Raw genomic sequence first — 22,500 nt, forward strand, 5'->3', positions numbered from 1 at the left:
ATTTAGAGACCAAGAGACCTTTTGGGGACGGACCGAAGGTCGAAGCCTAGCACATGCTTTTGGAATAGATGAGAAATAAGACTCCGCCAGGTTAATGTTAAACCCAACCAGGAAGACTTTCCTCAGAGCTGACTTAATGGTGGTTATAGTGCTAGCTGCTAGGCCTTTGTCAAAAATGGACCTAAAGAAGGAGATGGCTAAATTAGGAGTCATAACCGAATGGTCTGAAGTCCTTAAGAAATCCGCTAGTTTCTTAACCGCCGAATCATATTGGCGAATCGTTGAGTCCCTTTTGTCTGATTCTATAAAGAGGACATTATCTGGGTCGATGTTTGCGTCCCTACGTGCCGCAAACTTCATGAAATCCACAAAGTTAGGGTTTTGGCTATCCTTGAGGAATCTGACACAGTCCGTGTTTGGACCACCTGGGTCAGTTTGGGGAATGGGATCCGGAAGGGACGGAGTTTCAACTCGAGGAGGAGAGGAAACCAACTGCTCTTTGGCCAGTGAGGTGCCACTAAAGCTACTACCCCGTTGAAGGAGCGGAGTTTGTGCAAGACTTTCAGTAGAAGATTCACTGGAGGGAATAAGAAGATCTTCTGCCAATGGTTCCAATCCAGGGTTAATGCGTCCATGGCATAAGCCTGAGGGTCCAGGTTCGGTGTCACATAACACGGGAGTTTGTGATTGAGTCGGGTCGCGAATAGATCTACCTGGAGACCTGGAACCAGCCTGAGTATCCACCGGAAGGAGTGCATGTCCAGGGACCACTCCGATTCCAGTGGGCTCGTCCTGGATAATGCGTCTGCTATCACATTCTGGACTCCTGCTAGGTGAGTTGCTGACAGGAACCAGTCTTTGTCGGCTGCCAAGGTGAAGATAGTGACTAGGATCTGATTCAGGTTGGGTGATTTGGACCCCCCCCTGTTGAGGCAGTGGACTACGGCCGTGCTGTCTGAGACTACTCTGATGTGGGTCGACCTCGGAGGGGAGATTCTCTTCAGGGTCAAGAACACCGCCATGGCTTCGAGAACATTGATATGGAACTGTCTCATGGCGGGTGACCAAGAGCCCTGACACATCTGATGTTGGGAGTAACCCCCCCAACCACTCAGAGACGCGTCGGTATGAATTGTCACTTGTGGAGAGGGGAACTGTAGAGGAACCGACTTGGAGAGGTTCCTCCGATCGGACCATGGTTGTAGTCTCATTTTCAAGACAGAGGGGATCTTCGAGGTCTTGTCTCTTAAAGGTATTGTCGCCCTCTTTCTCCAAACTCGATTGATGTCTTTGAGTTTGGCTTTTAATAGGAGATCGGTCAGTGAGGCAAACTGGAGTAGGCCGAGGACTCGTTCTAAAGCTCTTCTGGACACCTGTTTGTGTTTGAGAAAGTTCCTGACCTTGGAAGCTATCTCCCTCACCTTCTTGGGAGGAAGGGAGAGCTTGTGCTTTGAGAGCCCCATTTCATATAAAATAGATTACAAATATTTTACTTTATCATATTACAGTAGTCTGTATAATACTGTAAAGTTCAGTACAGTATGTTGTTGTTAAAGTCGTGGCGATGAAATTCTCACGAAACAAAAACACGCCATTTGATTACAACAGCTGATTCATTCTCTCTCTCTCTCTCTCTCTCTCTCTCTCTCTCTCTCTCTCTCTCTCTCTCGTGTTATACAATACTTACATTTAGATGAAGAAACTAAAATTAGTTTTCTTAGTGTCAATTAAATACGAAATGAAATAATTAGGCCGAGTCTACATCCATTTCAATCATAGCCAAAAATAGGGCATCCGATTTCATCAGCAAACCACTATTTTTTGGGAAATATAATTTTATTCTAGAAAATTGCCACTCTTTAAATAGTTAATTGCACATTAAGAAAGCGTGTACTTTTGTTTTTAAATTTCGGGTGTGTTTTAAAAATCGAGTATTGTTGACTTTTTTTTTTTTTACTTTTGGCTGTGATTAGATCAGCTGTCATCTAGCTGCCGCTCTTGAGTGTGTACGAATACACTAACAAAGTATCATTTATACCATTTCTTAACTTATTCAAACCGTCTACAGTATGCAGTTGATATTACATAAGCACCAATGTGTTATAACCTATCAAATTTTTTTGTTTATTACTGTACATTTAAACCCCCCTCTATCTCTCTCTCTCTCTCTCTCTCTCTACCTATCTCTCTCTCTCTCTCTCTCTCTCTCTCTCTCTACCTATCTCTCTCTCTCTCTCTCTCTCTCTACCTCTCTCTCTCTCTCTCTCTCTCTCTCTCTCTGTGGGCTACTTTTCACTACCTCCCATTCCTTACCTCTCTCTATCTCTCTAACAAATGATATCTTTGTTGCTCCTCAAAGTTTCATTTATATTGAATATCAATCATGATTCAATTTTCCTTACTTTCTCCAATCTCGCACCATCGGTCACATCGCGGTATTTTCGATATTTCCGGAAAATCCGCAATATATGTATAGACATGGGTTATGAAAAAAATCCGCGAAGTGGTGAATCCGCGATGGTCGAACCGCGAAGTAGCGAGGGTTCACTGTATATATATATATACAGTATATATATATATATATATATATATATATGATAAAATTAGGAGAAGGTCGAAGAAATATTGAGTAGAAGGAATAAAGGCAAGGGAGAGAAATTTAGATTCAAACTTGGGGAGTAATTTCCCCAAGTTCGAGAGCCCTCTTGCCCGTCATCAAGTTTCAGCACGGGAATGAAATGCCGTGCTGAAGCTCAATGACTTCATCAAGGCATTCTCTCATTAAGAGGGTCTCTATCTCGAACACATCCACTAGAGACAGAAGGGTCTCTAGATGAATCATTGCCTTTCACGCACAAGGTAGTCCCAGGTCTTCAAGTGGACCTGTTTGCAACGAGACTCAACAAGACACTTAGTAATTATGTGGCACCATATGCAGATCTAAAGGTGATAGGCATGGGTGCGTTATTTATGAATTCGAATCATTGGGAGAAGATTAACGTATTCCTACCCTTCAATCTTTTCTTGAAGGTGTTAGACGAGTTCTGTTTGTTCAGTTGGACAGCAGCCCTCGTTGCTCCTCTTTGGCCGACAAGCAATTGGTATCCATTGTTGACATGATGAACTCCAGGCTGGTATCTCTACCCAGCCCGGGCCTGTCTTAAGAAGTACAGAGGACAACTGCCTTCGCTTCACCTTAATATACGAATGTCCTTCATCTCATTTTTTTTCAATTCAAATTCAACGGGACAAATTGGCATTTGTGGAAAATTATGAAACTTCCACTACTTTGAATTGGTATGAAACTTCTTGGAAGAATTGGGTTTGATATATAGAAGATAGAAATCCTTCTTCTAAACCTATGGATTTTTGTTTAGGCTTTCTGATCGACTTACATGCGACAGATTTAGCATCCTCCACGATTGCGTCATGCAAGTCGGCCCTACCTGGACCCATTTTATATGCTTTTGACATAGATTTTAACTCTGTCCTCTTTACCACGATTCCGAAAGTTTGTGCCAGGTTGAGGCCAGCAGTCCTGCCGAGGCCAGTCTCCAGGGTATTGGATAGTGTTTTATAACTAGCTTCAAAAATTGATGATCAAACAATGTCTTTCCGAATTTTATCTCGAAGAGTGATTTTTCTATTCGCTATGGCTTCTAGTGCTCTAATTAATGGAGTTATGGCACTCTCTAGAGATAAGGGTCACATAGAATTTACAGACAATGGTGAAGTTAATTTATACCCTGATCCTACCCTTTTGGCTAAGATAGGCTACCATCTAAACATTGCGGACCATGAAAAATAATTTCCATCTGATGTGATTTCACCCCGTGTCCAGTACAGTGTTTAAAGACATATCTGGACAGGACAAAAAAGGTTAAAAGGGGCCAATTCTTTGGAGGTGAGACGGTTGGTTCAGAGTTGTCTTTAAAATAACTGAGAGCAATATTGGTTTATTTCCTTTGAAGAGCAGACCCAGGTAGTATATTGTTGGGTCATGACCCTAGAAAAATGGAATCATCTCTGAACTCCTTTCTGTATATGTCATTCGAAGCTTTACAAGCTTATCCTAGTTGGAAGTCCACCAGGGTGTTCTTCAAGCATTATGTGAAGCAAATGGATGTAGTTCATCATTTTGTGGTGGCAGCAGGTGATGTTATAAAACCTGCTGCAACGACGTAGCCCTCAAGTGCATCCTTGGGCATTCTTCCAGCTTATTTTCTTTAATAAGTAAACTGGCGGTTTTTGCTTCATGATATACATTAAACAATTTCAAATATTTTAAAATTCAGGATTCAACTTGGTTTCACTGAATCTTTTAAGTGTACCTACGCAAGCATACTATTTCTCTTTTAGAACTGAGTTTAAAATAATTCAGTTTCTTTGGTTGGGTTTGACACTAGTTTACATTTAGCCATATACTGTACGACAATATTCTTTATCTTAAAATCTCCTTCTTCAGGAGTTTGGGGATTTATCATCTTGTCTCCCCTCATGATTACTTAAGTAAAGAATTTTATTGGGAACATATTTTGGGGTACACTGGTAGATCAAAATGCTCTTCATATATACTGTATTTAAAATTTGCTCAAATAGATGGTCTAATGTGAACGATATAATGTTGGATGATTTTATTTCTAGACTTAATTCCCAGTAGAATTAAACTTAGCATACTATAGTAAATTTCTAACAACGCTGCACATTAAGAATCTATTTAACGAGGAGTATTAGTTCTTCAATGACTACTCTCTACGCTCATGATATTGGTAATATGTGTTCTCAGATACAGAGAGTGTTCTTCATCACAGGGATGGTGGTTAGAGGGTCATAGATCCTTCCTCTTAAAACACTACCATATTTACCAAATCAAGATTGTTTTGGATTCTTTTTAAGGTAGAAATTTATGATTATCTCTATCATATAAGTGGTGAGACCCCATTTATGGAAAGTTTTTTTTTCATGGAGAAGCCTCACACTGAGCATAAATAATTTTCTGGCACACTTCCAAGGGGACGACATGGCTCAAGCCCAAAAAAGGTTAGTTTGACGTAGGAAAAATCTATTTCTGGGTCGACCTGTGACGCCCGGTGAAAAGGTCCTTCTTGTCACTTTTCTGATACAGTATAAATAAGTTCCAAATATACCGGAGAAAGTTAAAGCATGGAATGCAGAGGTTACTACCCTCGCGCGAGCACCCTTGGGGCGTCGTGTATAAAGATAGGGCGCGTGAGAACCACTATTCATAGGTCGTCTTCCATTTAGATAATTCCTTCGCCAAAAGGGATGAGCCGCTACAGCGGCACTAACCAAACCAATCTGAACCACTCCACCGATGCCCGACTTGAGCGCCATCTACACATCCTTCTTTTTGGACTCGTGTGCGACGCTCCCTTTGTTTTTGTGTGCACTTTTTTGCCCCAATTTTGGATTACTTCGCCATGAATGAAGCTCTCCTTCCTCCTGCACCAATGTTAAGTACCATAGTTTGTTTTGGCATTATTTATTTGCCCAGGCTCTACACCCTTTTTGCATAGTACGTGTTTTTAGTGCGCTCGGCTTGATGCTGTGTCCGCGTCTTCTACGTATTCACCCATACCCTTGTTTACATGCCTTCGAGCATTTCTTTTTCATGCTATGTTCTGTTTTTAATCTTAAGATTGGATTGTTGGCCTTGTGCCTTAGTTTTGGAACCTATTTTACTATTAGGTACTTATTTTGTCGCTTCCGAGTCCGTGTGCGTTAACGAAGAATAGCGTTCGGCGTTTTATTACAGTTTAGTTCCCTACCGTAGGTAGACTCACCGTTCTACAGACCTCTCACGGATGTTATTTTGTTTACCCTCTCATGAAGGGTTTATATCGTCCTTTTCATTCAGTTCGGAATTGCCCGTCAATTCTATTCTAGATTTCCGTTATTAGAGTGTTTATTTATTTTTATCCTTTTGCTATTCTTCGCTAACTTTATTAAGTTCTATGTATCACTACGGACAGATTGTGTTACTTAGTTTAAGGTTCGTGTTCTTACTAGATCGGGCTTAGTATCCTTACGAGTGAGAGAGGCTGGAGTTTTTCCACTTATCAGTTCACATTACTGTTCGGAATATTTTCCTCTTAGTAACCAGTTTCTCCCCCTCTCTCTCTCCTTCTCGTAGGTTACGTGGTTTGATCTAGTAGCCTAGTGTTATTATTTTACGTTGAGCCCTCTCGTGTAGAGTCACCCAATTCTAGGTTAGTATCTTTGGCCTGCTCTCGAGCCGCCAACGATGTTCCCCCTCCCCCTCATAGTCCCACCCGCCCCGCTACGGCCTGGGCTTATTGGGTCTGGACCTCGTTACTCCGGAACTCCGTCATGGTTTTCCGTTACATTCTTGAGCTGGGAACTCATTGCTTTCCTATTACTCCGGTGCTCCCCTTCGACTGGAAACCCCTACCCTTGATGGCTATCAGCACCTTTGACTCCGGGCTACGGCCCTTCACATGACAAAGCATTTCCATCATATTTCTCCTCTCCCCCCCTCACCTTATACTCCGGTAGGCACCTACCGTATATTGATACCGGAGATCTCGTTTTAGGGCCTCATCCTCCCATCAGAACTCTGACGCACTACGGAGCTTCCATTATTACGACACTATGCCTAAGATTATCTATCCATCTGTAACTACTGAGTAACTCTGGTGATTTATGACCCCGGCACCCTACGGAGCATTACATTCATGTCAATATGCCTTTTGATGTATTCCTACGGTAATTACTTAGGAGCTCCGGTTCCCTTTAATTTCCCGAACCTTCTAACACACATTCTAGAGACTCCCTTGGCCTTAACTCTGTTAGTGTTATGCATGCCGACCTCTCTCTTTCCTTTTAGGTTAAGTTCGAGTGGTTACGAGAGTCAATGTACTTATATGTTCTCCTTTTATATTACAGAAAGTGCGCTGTTCCGCCAAGGGGGTGTTCGGCGACGTCCACGGATCCGGTGGGCCACGATGTCTGCCAGTCCCACGCTCACTGTGCTATCTCCTTCGCCCAGGAAGCAGGCCAGACCCCTTACATGATCTAGTTTCCAGAGTCCTGTTCGCTCTGCTTTGAGCTAGCGTCCATCCTCCTCAATGATGAGGTAAGAATTTTCGACTTTACCATTCATATCCTTATTATTTTTGGTTTTGGATTTTATACAATCATGGACAATTATAATTTTAATGAAAGTTATCCTATCCTGACTCTGTTTCTTCCCCATTCCTTTCTAGTTCGTTCTAACTTTTCCTCCTCTTTCAGGCTGACGAGAAGTCCCTCCGGACAGCGAGAACCAGCCTCCGGACTTGGGTTTTGGGGTTTGGCAGGAACGCCCCCCAAGGATGCCCTTATATGCTGGAAGCGGACATGGCCTCCCGACTCTTTCCTGGTTCTCCCTCGACCGCCGTCCTGACCGAACTGGCTACAAAACTCCTCGAGGCGATACGTTCAGCCCTACCCCCATCAGAGGAGCATCAACTCTCCAGTGACGTTTCTGCGCTGGATATTCACCACGAATCGATGGAGGAGCAGGTAAGTGGTGTAGAGGATTTAGCAGAATCTTTTCTCTCTCCTACTCCCTCTTCTTCCTCTTCCTTCCTGGGCTTTGAAAATCCCTCGGCTTCATCTTGGGAGGGATCCCTATCAGTCCGTCCTAAGGTTAAGCCGCTAAAGAAACCCAAAGGCAAACCCATTACTTCAGCTACGCCTCCAGCCTTGTCCCCGGTCCCCGGACCTTCCACAGCCGTTGACATCCCAGTAATGTCAAAATCCCCCTCCTCCTTCTAAAGGACAGAGGAACAAGTCTGCTAGAGCCAAGGCTTCGGCTGCAGTTAGCCAACCTGACCCCTATCCGGCTAACCCTGTATCCATGGTACAGGATATGGTAGAGACAAGGCTTGAGAAACACTCAGCCGTTATGACTGAGCTTAAGGACATGGTTGCCAGCCTTATCCGCTCCGGTGCTCAACCAGCTCCGCCCGTAGGCCCTGACACCTCGAAGCTGCCGCCGTGTCGATAAGAACAACCCTTGGCGGTCTTGCTCGACATGCTCCCTACCTCGATGGCACCTTGACTCTCGAGGGGCTAGGTAACCCGGCCCTTGGAGGACCTGGAGTTCTACCCCCCAGACCTTTAGTTCCCCTTTAAATGGGTTTGTTCGCCTGAGAGAACACGCGCTCATCAGGATGGACAAGGTGCCGAAGGAAGCGGTCATCTTTCCTAAGGAGCAAGCCCAAGCTGTCTGGGCTCGTACTCTTGCGGAATGGGATTGCTCTAACTCAAAGCTAGCCCCTCATAAAGGGTCTTATACTATTTTTACCTTGAGCCTAATAGGCTTATTACCTCTTCCTGTTGGGGTAAATCCCTTTTCCCACAGGAGGAAGTTGATAAAGTCCTCCAGGATGTGGCCAGAGCCAACCAGAATCTGCAAGTCAGGTGGGGCCTCACTAACAAACGTAAGTTTGAACCCGTTATGAGGCAGCCCTTCACTAAGAAAGAAACAGAGATGATTTATTCTCCGTATAAATCTGGTCGTGGCTAACATCGGCAATCTCCAGGCCCTCAGACCTCTACCCCGTCCACCTCCAAGTCCGCTCCTCTCTCAACAAATCGACCTTGTTCCGGCCTCCCCAAGGCACTCAGCCCGCGCCTATGGCCACGGTGGATGACCCTCCCCTACTTTTCAACCAAGCCTTTGAAGCCTCTGGTTCCTTTCGAGGATACCCTAGGCAACCCGGAAGCAACAGGGCCAGAGGTCAGTTCCGGTCACCGAGGCGGACCTAGAACCAGGGGTTCCCGAGGAGGTAGAGGGACGAAGTTTAACCCCACTCAATGAGACGGATCAGGTAGGAGGGAGACTTATACCGGTTTCGGGACCAATGGACCTTCAACTCCTTGGGCCCACAGCATAGTCTCCAAAGGTCTAGGCTGGAAATGGTCACAAGGTTCTCCACCTCCGACAGTAACCTTCTTTCAGAAGCCCACTCCAGTTCTGAAGAATATACGAAAGATCTCCTAAAGAAGAAGGCCATCAAGAGAATACGGACATTGAAATTTCAAGGACGCCTATTCAAGGTTCCGAAAAAGAATTCGACCGCTCTGAGAGTAATTCTGGACCTGTCCAAACACTGAATTCTTAGATTCTCTGCGACAGGTTCCGTATGCTGACTGTCTCTCAGGTACGGACCTTACTTCCCCGTGGGGCCGTCACCACCTCTATCGATCTTACCGACGCCTATTATCACGTCCCTAGTTAGCAAGGAACTTCTCTCCCTACCTCGGCTTCCACCTAGGCAAGAAGTCCTACGCCTTCAAAGCGATGCCATTCGGACTCAACATCGCCCCCAGGATATTCACAAAACTTGGGGAGACGGTGGTTAGAACAGCCCCAGAGCCAGGGAATTATGCTGATAGCTTACCTGGACTGGCTCATTTGGGCAAAAACCAGTTCAGGAATGCCACAAAGCTACTACCAAAGTGGTTCAATTCCTACACAAGTTGGGCTTTCAGGTCAACCTAAAGAAATCCCGCCTACAACCAGCAGGTCAATTTGAATGGTTAGGTATTCACTGGGACCTCACAAACCACAAACTATCTCTTCCTCCCAAAAAGGTTTAAAGAGATAGCACCAAAGACAAAACGGTTCATCAAAAACAAAACAGGTGTCAAGGCGAGCCTTGGAAAGAATTCTCGGCCTACTCCAATTCGCCTCAGTAACAGACGTCTTATTAAAAGTCAAACTCAAAGACATCAACCGAGTTTGGAGGAAGAGAGCTACAACCCGCCTGAGGGACAAAATCTCAACGATCCCCTCAATATTGATAAGGAGACTCCGGCCATGGTCAAAACCAGAGAATCTATCCAAATCAGTTCCTCTGCAAATTCCCCCTCCTCAGGTGACGATTCACACAGACGCATCTCTGAGTGGCTGGGGGGGCTCCCTCACAACAACAGATGTTTCAGGGCTCCTGGTCCCCCACTATGAAACAATTCCACATCAACGTGTTGGAAGCCATGGCAGTCTTTCTGACCTTAAGACGGTTATCCCATTCGAAGACCACTCACGTCAGGGATAGTATCGGGACAGCTCAGCAGTGGTACACTGCATAAACAGAGGTGGATCGAAGTCTCCCAATCTGAATCAGATCCTGGTAATGATCTTCACCTTGGCAACAGAGAGAAACTGGTTCCTGTCAGCCACAACATCTGGCAGGAGTCCAGAACGTTATAGTGGACGCTTTATCCAGGACAAAACCACTGGAATCGGAATGGTCCCTAGACATGAATTCCTTCCGGTGGATATCCAGAATAGTTCCAGGTCTCCAAAGTAGACTTATTTGCGACACATCTCAACAGCAAGCTTCCCTGCTATGTAGCCCCCAACTTGGACCCTCAGGCTTATGCCACAGATGCATTAACCCTAGACTGGAATCATTGGGAGAAGATTTACCTGTTTCCCTCAAGTGAATCTTCTAAAGAAAGTCTTACCCAAACTCTGCTCATTCTCTTACCCAAACTCTGCTCATTCAAAGGAGTGGTGGCCCTGGTGACTCCCAACTGGCCAAAGAGCAACTAGTTTCCACTCCTTCTAGAGCTGAAGCTTCGCCCCTTCTGGATTCCACATCCCAAGTTGACACAAGTTGTCCAAAACTCAGACTGTGTCAGATTCCTCAAGGATAGCACAAACCCTAAATTTGTGGATTTCATGAAATTTGCTGCCCACAAGGATGCAAATATTGATCCGGACAATGTTCTCTTTATTGAATCGGACAAAAGAGACTCAACGCTCAGGCAATATGATTCGGCTGTCAAGAAATTAGCAGAATTTCTGAAGAGTTCAAACATCACCTGTATGACTCCTAACTTGGTCATTTCGTTCTTTAGGTTCTTGTTTGATAAGGGCCTGGCCGCTAGTACTATTACTACAATTAAATCAACCCTGAAAAAGATTTTTCAAGTGGGCTTCCATATTAATTTAGCGGATTCGTATTTTTTCTTCCATTCCAAAAGTCATGTGCTAGGCTTAGGCCTTCTGTTCGTCCACAGGAGGGTCTCATGGTTTCTAAACGATGTCTTAAAACTAGCATCAGACACCGATAACGAATCATGCCCCTACATTGCTCTTCTTAGGAAGACCCTGTTTCTTACAGCCATGGCCTCCGGTGCCAGAATTTCAGAATTAGCAGCTCTCTCCCGTAATTCTGAAAACCTAGATTTCCTTCCGTCAGGAAGAAGTCTACTCTCTCCAGATGGAGCTTTCCTAGCTATAAAAGAAGGACCACACAAAATAGATGGTCCCCTTGGAAAATTATTCCTCTTCCACAGGATGCTTCTCTGTGTCCAGTTGTTACACTTAGGGCCTTTTTAGCTAGGACTGTCACACGCTCGTCTGGCCCCTTTGTTCTGTCAGGGAACAAGGAGGTACTATCTCCATTCAAGGTATTAGACAGCAAATACTTTACTTTATCAAGCAAGCTAACCCGGAATCCTTTCCACATGCACATGATATCCGGGCAGGTGGCAACACCCCATCAACTATTTCCAGAACATGGATTTTGATGACCTCAAAAAGTATACAGGTTGGAAATCCCCTATGGTTTTCAAACTCCACTTTTTTAAAGAACTTACAGGCCCTTAAATTTCCTACTATTGTTGCTGGGAGTGTAATCTCCCCTGAATAATCTCTAACTTTTCTTCCTTTTCGTCCAACTCTCTTCTTCTCCCTCCTACCTGCCACTCTCACCACGATGCCTCTCACCTCGGTGGATTAGATTAGCCCTTTATCTAGCGTTATGTCATTGTTGCCTTGTTAATGTTGGTTGCTTACCTTTTGCATTGTATATAGCCTTACCCTTAGGTATTCGTACCGTTTGCCATGTTATCTTATTATCCATATTATGATTATACTGTATTACTTGCCTTGTGCCATTCATAGCATTACTACTTTTTTTATATTCTTAAGGCTTTTGAGATTTGTGATGGTTTGTCTTACATTTCTTTAATTTGTTTATGCAGTATTTCTTTACTATGTCCCATTGGCATTTTTTCTGTTTTATACCTAAGGTTTTTGGTAATTGTGTTTATTATATTACGTACCTTTAATAATATAGTAACCTCCCACATGTCCATGCCGTTTTTTAATTTAACCCTTTTTTTTTATTTTTATGGGCTTGGAAGGCATTCTCTGGTACATTTTCACCGGGCATCACAGGTCGACCCAGAGAAAGGGATTTTGACGAAGGAAAAATCTATTTCTGGGGAGATACCTGTGACGCCCAGTGAAAACCCTTCCCTGTTTTTTTCCCCGTCCCTTTTCCTTTCCAAGCCATCTTTCATACAGAAGGATGTGTAGATGGCGCTCGAGTCGGGCGTCGGTGGAGTGGTTCAGGTTGGTTTGGTTAGTGCCGCTGTAGCGGCTCATCCCTTTTGGCGAAGGAATTATCTAAATGGAAGACGACCTGTGAATAAGTGGTTTTCACAAGCCCTATCTTTATACACGACACCCCAAGGGTGCTCGCACGAGGGTAGTAACCTCTGCATTCCATGCTTTAACTTTCTCTGGTATATTTGGAATTTATTTATATCAGAAAAGTGACAAGAAGGACCTTTTCAACGGGCGTCACAGGTATCTCCCCAGAAATAGATTTTTTCCTTCGTCAAAATCCCTTTTTTGGGTGAGATAGCCATGTCGTCCTGATGGCCCACCCGTTACGTCCTACTTTTCCCCCGCCCCTTTGCTTGTTGGAGGCTTCTATTTCACAGTAGCTCAGCTGTGACATGGAATGAGAGGCAGGAACGTATAGGGGCACTCGAAGGGTGATAGGATGTGTAACGGCACCTTATCTTCTCCTTCCATTAGTGAGTGGATTAGACTGGGTAAGGTCTGTTTGGGGTACAGATATCTATGGTTATCTTAGGATACGTCCCTGATTATACACGATATCTTTATATAGTCGTTTTCCAGGGGTTGGGACCACATGATATCCAACGGTAATTCTCTTGTAATATCAATCACAGAAATATTATACTGTAGAAGTTGCCAGAGGAACTTTCCATCAGGACAACATGGCTACCCTCACCAAAAAAAGATTTTTCCTACATCAAAATCCCTTATATACACTGTACTGTATATATATATAGATATATATATATATTATATATATATTACACACACACATATATATATATATATATGTATATATATATATACAGTATATATATATATATATATATACTGTATATATATATATATTATATACCACACACACACACACATATATATATATATATATATAAATATATATATATATATATATAGATATATATATATATATATATATAAATATATATATATATATATATACACAGTGGAACCTCTACACACGAACGTATCTACATCCGAAGTAAAATTCGAGCAAATTTTTGACTCTACACCCGAATTTTATTTCGACACACGAAGTAAGCAATTTTCGTCGTACCGGTTGTATGGTTGTATCCAAATTTTTCTACACGCGAAGTACAATTCGAACACGTTCCTACTCTACACCCGAATGTTTTTTTCGACACCCGAAGTAAACAATACTCATACGCGTAGTCAGTGCACATAGCGCCTGAAGTGTTTTTTATTTCCGCCGATAGAAGGCAGCACTTCGACCTCGGAGGGACCCTCAATTAGCGCGACTTGGGTCAGTCCTCTGTGCTCGTCGGCTTCCTGCGGTTGTGCCCTCTGCGTTCTGCTATTAACTCTGTTTTAATCGTGATTTTTTACGTGCATCCTTTAACGGTAATTTACGTAAAGTATGGGTCCTAAAAGGCTTAGTTTTGCCAGTGGTAGTGGTAGTGGTGAGAAAAGGAAGAAGGAAATGCTTTCTTTAGACGTTAAGCAGGAAATTATTGAAAAACATGAGCGTGGCGTCCGCGTGAGTGAACTTGCTAAACAGTATGGCCGTAATATGTCGACGATCTCGACAATCCTTAAACAGAAGGAAGCTATTAAAGCAGTGAAACCTTCTAAGGGGATCACCATAATTTCAAAACGCCGTAGCCCTATCATAGAAGAGATGGAACGACTTCTGCTAGTGTGGATCAAGGACAGAGAGATCGTTGGCGACACCATCACCAAGACCGTCATCTGCGAGAAGGCACACTCCATCTTTACGGACTTGAAGGAGGAGAGCTCTGGTGGTGATGCTGGGGAGAGTTCAACCGAGCCTTCCTCAGATGATTTCAAGGCATCTCGTGGCTGGTTCGAGAAATTTAAGAAACGGTCCGGGATTCATTCAATTGTTCGCCACGGAGAGGCTGCTAGTGCGGACACAAAGGCTGCAGCTGACTTTGTCAAGAACTTCAAAAAGATTGTGTAGGAAGAAGGCTACGTAGAGCATCAAGTGTTTAATTGTGATGAAACTGGGCTGTTTTTGAAGAATATGCCGAGTCGAACCTACATCACCGCCAAAGAGAAGAAATTCCCTGGGCATAAGCCAATGAAGGATCGGTTGACTCTTGCCCTAAGTGCCAACGCTAGCGGGGACTTTAAAGTCAAGCCCTTACTGGTTTACCATTCAGAGAACCCTAGGGCCATTAAGGCACACAACGTCGATAAGAATCAGCTTCATGTTTTCTGGCGATCCAACTCGAAGGCCTGGGTCACTAGGCAATTATTTGTGCAATGGGTTAACCAAGTTTTCGGCCCTTCTGTGAAGAAGTATCTTCATGAACAGAAATTGCCTTTAAAGAGCCTGCTATGCCTTGACAATGCACCCGCTCACCCCCCCCCGGACTTGAAGATGATATCTTCGATGAATTTAAGTTCATAAAGGTGCTGTATCTTCCACCGAATACCACCTCTATCCTCCAGCCCATGGACCAGCAAGTCATCTCTAATTTTAAGAAGCTGTACACCAAGCACTTATTTAAGCAGTGCTTTAATGTCATGCAAAGCACCAACTTAACTTTGCGAGAATTTTGGAGGAGCCACTTCAACATCGTGCACTGCTTAAAGATCATAGATCAGGCTTGGATGGGATTAACTCGACGGACCCTCAATTCTGCCTGGAAGAAGCTGTGGCCTGATGCAGTTTCTTTTCGAGATTTCGAAGGTTTTGACCCCGAACCTGATCCCGTGGTGGGTGCAGCGGAAGCCGTAGAGGAAATCGTCTCCCTTGGCATGTCCATGGCTCTGGAGGTCGACGCAGATGACGTTACGGAACTCGTCGCCGAACATCACGACGAACTTACCACGGATGAGCTCAAGGAACTCCATGCCATGTCTGAGCACATGAGTGATGACGAGGAAGGGAGTGAGGAGGTAGAACATGTGTTAGGTTCGGCGCATATAAAAGGTGTTAAGAAAATATCAAGACGTGGTCGACTTCATCGACAAATACCATCCAAAGAAATTGCAGGTTTGTCGTGTAGTTTCGCAGTTCGATGATGTTTGCCTATCTCACTTTCAAAACATTCTGAAAAGCCGTACCAAGCAATGATCTATCGATACTTTCTTGAAAAAAACTGCGAAGCGAACTCGTGATGAAGAGGATGTAAGTGATTCGAAGAAAACGGCAGAGAGTGAAGCGGAAGAAAGTGAAACAAAGAAAACGGAAAAGAGTGAAGCGAAAGAAATTCAGTCAATTTTAAGTGTAGAGAGTGAAAGTGATTAAAATTACGTAATCATCAAAAACAAAAAAAGAAAAGGTAAAAAAAAAATATAAAGTACAAAAATAAAAAAAAAATAAGCTAAGTTCACTTAGTGTAAGTTAGAATAAGTTACGGTAGTGTACGTTTATCGTAGTTAACCTCTCTACCTCCTTGCCGCCCGTCCGTCTCCTCTCTGCGTAGCAAGACTAACAACACCTGCGCTGGAGTTTCTAAGGTAAAGTGACGCTAAAAACCCGTTTCTTATTTATCATTTTTTGCTAATTCTTCTTATTTACATGTCTATTATCTAATTTAGTGTGCATTATTCTCATGGGAAAATTATGTGTAGTAGTTTATTAAGAAGTTATCATAGGTTTTTGGGCTCAACCACAGATTAAACCTATTTCAATGTATTCTTATGGGAAAATTCGTATCTACATCCGAGCATTTTCTACATCCGAAGTTGGTTCTGGAACGGATTAAATTCGTATGTAGAGGTACCACTGTATATATATTTTTTCGTACTCTCTACTCTTAGCTGTAACCCCCATTATCAAATCAGTTGAGCATCTGACTAAATTTTACATTCCAAGCACTAATACAACATAAATCATTGTTTACCCCAACATGGCACTTAAACTGAGTGCATATCAGTTTTACCTGATAACTTATTCACTGTGCATGTATCACAAAAAAATAGGAATTTACATACTAAATGACACTTTTACAATAATAAACCATTAGAAGTAAATCACAAACCACTGTAATGCAATAAGTAGATAAGACATATAAAGAGTGAAAACAAAGGACTCTTTTGGCTACGTGCATAGCAGCTGAGGCGGGAGCAGCCAGATCCTCATCCCAACTCTCCCTCTCCTCAGGACAGCTCTTAGTCGGGGAAAGTAAATTTTCTATCATCAGGGAAGAAATTTTCTTTTCAATATTGGATTAGCAATAAATTCTAGGTAAGAATCAACAAAATAACTAAAATTGGATACATACTTTTAACTTTTGAGAAAGAGCTCCAACAGCTGCACTTCGCAATGTAACCTCTCTTGACAACTCTTCCGTTTCTTTTCGTTGAGCTGATAAAGATTCCAGAAGTTTTTCTCTATCATCTAGAAGTTCACTATATAAATGATAAAAAGGAAACTGGATGAAAAGCTTTTTATTAGATAAGTCAATTGGAATACAGTAGTACATGGAAAAAGAACTTTTAGCTTCCTTGATATCTGTCACCATTTTTATAATAAAATTAAATACCTAATTTCTCTAATATTTGGGTTATTAATTTAACTGTTTGATGACATATACAGTACACACTACTGAATATTAATCAATTAACTTCATAAAAAGGCACAGCAGAATTATTTGTTAAGGCTCTAATATTAATTTTTCTTTTATATGAGGCTATGCAAGTACAGTACATAATCAAAGCATTAATCACTCAATTCCTGTATTTAGTGAGATTTCATACCCATAACCCTATGAGTTAGCTAAACAACTGAGTAATGTACTAATAAGAATGCAGTGGGAAAACAAAACATTAAGTTTACCACTCAAAAATATTCAATATTTTAGAAATTCGGTATGCAGCTACAGCAAAGTAACGATATATGGAAAAAATACAAATAACCCAGTTGGAAATATGACCAATTTGGAGGTAATGTGTATTTTTCCTAACGATGCAAGCCTGCAGCTATTTATAGGGATATTACTTTCAGCAAAACTGGAAGACGAGCCATAAGACTTTTAGCAAGGATTAATCACCCACCCGCTAGTTAGCGGGGGCCGGGGTAGTCTGCTACCCCGCCCACTCACACACCGGGACTGAGTAACTACTTTTGCTTGCAGGTAGGACTTCTAGGGGTACAGGTGCTGGCAGGCCAACCTGTACAAATAGCTACAGGTTTGTATCCCTAAGAAAAATACAAATTACTTCCAAATTTCCCATTTTGCTATTTATAGGGATGACTTACCCCTCAGTAGGGTGAAAGCCTGCACCAACAGGCTTCTTGGCATTAACCCAGGGTTTCTACGAACATGCTCAGCACGTAACAGATAAAAAACCTTATACATCGTTGAACACCATGCTACGCAGGGCCAGCGGCCTACGCAAGCTGTGTGCTTTTGATAGCGGCAATGTGACGGTCTAGGTAAGAGTTCTCCAAGTCGTAGGAATATTCCACCAAAGGACCAATGGAGAACGTCTCCATGTTCCTGTGAGTCACGTTTTGCAGGTAGTGGCCAGTGAAGGTCATCTGATGCTTCCACATGCCTGCAGGCAATACCTACGTCACTGAGTATTTTTTTCAATGCTAAGGCCATTGCAATGCCCCTAACGTCATGAGCTCTGGGCCGTCGTGTTGGAAAAGGGTCGAGATTCAGTGCCAGGACAATGACCCTATGAACCCAAGCAGAGATGGTGCTCTTCCTGATCCTCCTCTTGACTTTCCCCATGCTGACAAAGAGTGCTGACACTCGGAGGCAACGTGCAAATGTTCTTTTGATGTAACACCTCAAATTCCTTACTGGGCATTGTAACAGTTGATCTGGATCATCAGTTACAGTAAAAAGACTCCCATTCCAGAAGGGCTCGAATCTAGTACCCTCTACTCCCGGATTTTGAGCCTTAGCTATAAACTCAGGGACAAAGTCGAGAATTACCTCTCCACATCACCTTGAATGGCCGATGGCATAAGAGAGTCCATACAGTTCACTAACTCTTTTAGCCGCAGCCAAGGCGTGTAAGAACACCGTCTTCAGAGTGAAGTGGGGATCTGTTGCTTGGCGTAATGGTTCATATGGAGCCCCCTTCAGAGACTGAAGAACACGAACCACGTTCCATGGAGGAGGCCTAAATTCCGACTGGGGGCAGATAAGCTCGCAGCTTTGTATAAGGAGAGAAAGTTTCAAGGAAGAAATATTAAATCCATAGAGCTTAAAGGCAAGGCTCAAGGCTGAGTGGTAGCATTTCATCTCGAAAATGAGAAGGCCAACCCCCCCCCCCCCCCCTGCGGAGGTTCTCGTTTGCCACCCACCACCTGAGGTCTGTCTGGTTCTCTAATCCTATGAAGACTAGAATTTCTGGAGAGTTGTTGGTATAATTCCCCCTGGACTTAAGCTGCCATTGGAGAGACTGAATCCTGAGGTTACCTAGGAGACAAAACCATTGCTGGCCCAGGAGCTCTTCTTGTCTGAGGAAGGGTTTTGCTACCTTCTTCGGCCTCTGTACCCTGTCGTTTGATGTTAAGAATTTCTGTTGGTCGGTGTCAATGATCATACCTAGTTATACCAGTCTTTGAGAGGGAAGCAGGGATGACTTCTCGAGGTTTATCACAATCCCCAGATCTTAGCAAAATGATAGAAGTCTCTCTCTGGGTTGAAGAAGGATGGCCACCAGGTCTGCTAAGATCAACCAGTTGTCCAGGTATCTTAGGAGACGGATACCAATCATGTGAGCCCAAGATGACACTGGGGCAAACACTCATGAAGACCTGAGGTGCCATTAAAAGCCCGAAGCACAGCACCTTGAACTAGTATTGCTTATGTCAGGTATGATCCTTAGATACTTACTTAAAGACAGATGGACTAGGATTTGGAAGTATGCATACTTGACATCCAGTGAACACATGAAGTACTGTGGTCTTACTGCTTGTCTGACCATGTCTGCCGTCTCCATGCGGAACGGAGTTTGTCTGACAAACTTGTTCAGTGCTGAGAGGTCAATGACTGGTCTCCAGTCTCCAGCCTCCAGACGCCTTTTTCACAAGAGAGAGTCAACTGAAAAAGGCCAGGGAACCCGTCTAGGACCCCTTGAAGAGTGCCCTTCTCCAACATGGTCTGGACTTTGGCTCGAAGGGACAGCTCCTTCGCAGATCCCTTCAAGTAGGAGCTTGATGGGACTGGATCCTGAGTCAGTGGAGGTAGAGATCAAATGAACTGGACGCGATACCCTGAACGAATCACAGAAACTGTCCAGGGTTCAGCACCAAGCTGCAGCCACCTCTGCCAGCGGTGTTACAGATATCCCCTCACTGGTGGACGAGTGGGAGGATTGCTCATCCTAGCAGGTGCAGCCTTGGTCACTCCCTCTGCTGTTCTTACCTTCACGAGAGTACTTTAAGCCCTTCCGCTCCCTAGCTGGAAAGGGCTTCTTCGACACCCTCTGGGATGTTGGAGTAGTTATCGTTGAAGTCGTTGTCATTGAAGTCGTCGTCGTTGAAGTCATTGTCGCTGAAATCGCCGTCGTTGAGGTCCTGTTTGTCAGAAGTTTTGCTACCTGCGGCTGCTTCTTCTATGGCGAAGGAGGCCTGGAGGGAAGATGTGACAGCCTTATGGAGAAAGAAGTCCTCATTGGACTTCCTCCATCTCTCTGCCACCCGCTCGACGTCTTCCAGCCTAAGCAGAGAGGAACCATCGAGAGCCGAGTTCCTAGGTCTCGTCACCTCCACGTGTAGGATTTTTGGTGGAACATTTCTATTATTGAGACCCCTCATCGAAGGCTCATATTCGCCCATTGGTTCACTACCTGGTGAAAAGGGAACTCAATGGTTCTAGTTCCTGATAATAGAAAGGTTTCCATCGACTTCCTCGTGGGCTCCTTGGACAAGTCCTTGGTCCTAAAGAGATGTCCCTCAGATCCCAACCAGAGATCTAGCCATGAAGAAGCCTGCATGGCATAGTTTGCAACCTTCTCCTGGTTAAGGATCTCTAACACAGAGAAAGAGACAAAGTCCAGAGAGTCTCTCTATGGAGACTCCTCTGGTAAGAGTCTCTATAGAGTGGTCGAGAAGCAAGGCTGGAAGGGAGTTGCCGGAGACCTCATAATAATTCATCTGCTGCACAAACGGCAGCAGAAGAAGCTTAAAGGATGAGAGCCTGCATGGAGGGAACTGGAGGAGCCAGCGATCTGGGTAATCACCTTCCTTCGGATACTCGTCAACCCCTTAGACCAGGGCAAAGCTGCACTGGCCATGGAGGGTCTCTGAGTACCGTAGACATGGTCCAAGACCATGTCTTTGTCCTCTTGAGAGGCTATCACTGGATTGGACATCCTGTTGATGGCCTTCATGCAGGCCAAGACCTGCCAGAAGGAGTGTCCTAACTCCCTTTGCTCTGCCTCTGTGAGCTTAGGACTAGCAGCCTTAGGGAGACATTTGTCTTCGTAGCTGTCATCTTCAACCCACGAGCTCTCACCCATAGGAGCCTGGGGTGGGTCCAAGTCGTCAGGTACAATAATGGAAGGCATGGAGCTGGCTGACGTCCTTGCTGGTACAGGGGAGGACCCCAAAGGCTTCTCTTGCGGACGCCTTGATGCCTTAGCCGAGGTCTTCGGAATAATCTTTGAGTCCTTAGACTCCCTGTGATAAAAAAAAACTCGCAGAAGTGAAGGTTTGGAGTGTTCTTCCTTCTGTCCCTCTCTTGATGAGGGAACTACGGCCAGCTGGGGTCAGACGGAAGGAAGACTGTAGACGGGGGAGCTGACCTCTCCAGAGGAATCCTCGGCATGCTAATTATTGAATGCGCAGGAGGAATTACCTCAATAACAGCTTGACGCACTGCCTTGACCAGGGTGTCAAACCAGCAGGGTTCCTTCCCGAACATAGTAAAGATTGGAAGATCCCTTGGAAGGTTGGGAGCTGTAAGTCTGGATTTAGGAGCCAGGAAAGATGCATGGTTAGGTTCCTTACCTGGTATAATTAACAGTGGCATGGCTTTTATCTAAGGCTTGGATGAGCGAGGGGCCCTTGACGTGGAGGATTACTGGACCTTCGAAGGTTTTCTCTTGGAAGGAAATGGGACAGGGTGTCTACCATGCAGGAGATCCTTTGGAGGTGGATGGTCTACATGGACTCCTTCTCAAGTAGGGAGGCTCTGGAACTTGAAACTGTAAAAACTGGCCTAGCCCTGGGGGAACGAGTCTCCCTAGGGTGAAAAGGCTGAGGACTATACAGTACCTATTAACAGGAGGCTTCTCTTGCCAAAGGGGAGATAGCAGACGCGGGAAGAGAACTCTCATGGGAAGGATGACGGAAGTCATCTCTGGGGCGATCAAGCGTTGGTTGAATGTCCTGAGCTGGCGAGGAGCAATCACAAGCTGACCTGTAAGGGTCAAAAGAGAAAGTGACGATCAAGCTTTGGCGAGTGACGATCCAGTCATGGCAATTGGCACTTGCAGGCTGGAAGGCGACAAGGCGAAGCAAAAGATCTAGGTGAATGATGAGGAGCTGGTAAACGCTGAGTTGGCAAGTGCCAATTTACTGGGGAACAACGGCGAGACTGCAAAAGACAATCTCGCGATGGTGAGAGAACGGCGAGGTGCGACAGCTACGTGGTGACGAGTGACGATCTCTAGATGAAGAGTGATGATCTATAAGTGACAAGCAATGGTCACAGGGTGAAGTAACGATCGACATGACGAGTGACATTCACAGGGTGACGAGTGACAAGCAGCTGGCGAATGACAACACACAGAATGCAAACGTGTAACAGGCGTGGGAAAAGAATGTTTGTCCTCGGAGGAACTGAAGAGATATCTCCCGACGAAAGGATAAGAAACTCTAGACCGTTGAGAAGTACTACGCTCTCTGGGAGCTTGTCATCAGTGGCGAGGTTCCTCTGTAGAGGAGACCTGCTCGACAGGGAGAGGTGTCAGCGTTGAGACATGATGGTGTCTGGAAGTTCTCTGGAATGGGGTCTCCACACACATAAATTCATATATATATATATATATATATAAATATATATATATATATATATATGTTATATATATACATACATACATATATATATATATATATATACTGTATATATACTGTATATTAACATATATATATATATATATATATA

General features: G+C 44.1%; 1 protein-coding gene across 1 annotated transcript in view; it reads right to left on the reverse strand.

The window, feature by feature from the left end:
- Positions 1 to 22,500, reverse strand: part of LOC137641239 (centrosomal protein of 89 kDa-like) — a 105,287-nt gene that overhangs the window by 47,510 nt on the left and 35,277 nt on the right. Inside the window, exon 5 of the mRNA XM_068373672.1 lies at positions 16,651 to 16,777. Coding sequence (XP_068229773.1) covers positions 16,651 to 16,777 — 127 coding nt within the window. The remainder of the gene's footprint in view (positions 1 to 16,650; positions 16,778 to 22,500) is intronic.

Source organism: Palaemon carinicauda, chromosome 5, assembly GCF_036898095.1.
Source record: "Palaemon carinicauda isolate YSFRI2023 chromosome 5, ASM3689809v2, whole genome shotgun sequence".
Lineage (NCBI taxonomy): Eukaryota > Metazoa > Arthropoda > Malacostraca > Decapoda > Palaemonidae > Palaemon > Palaemon carinicauda.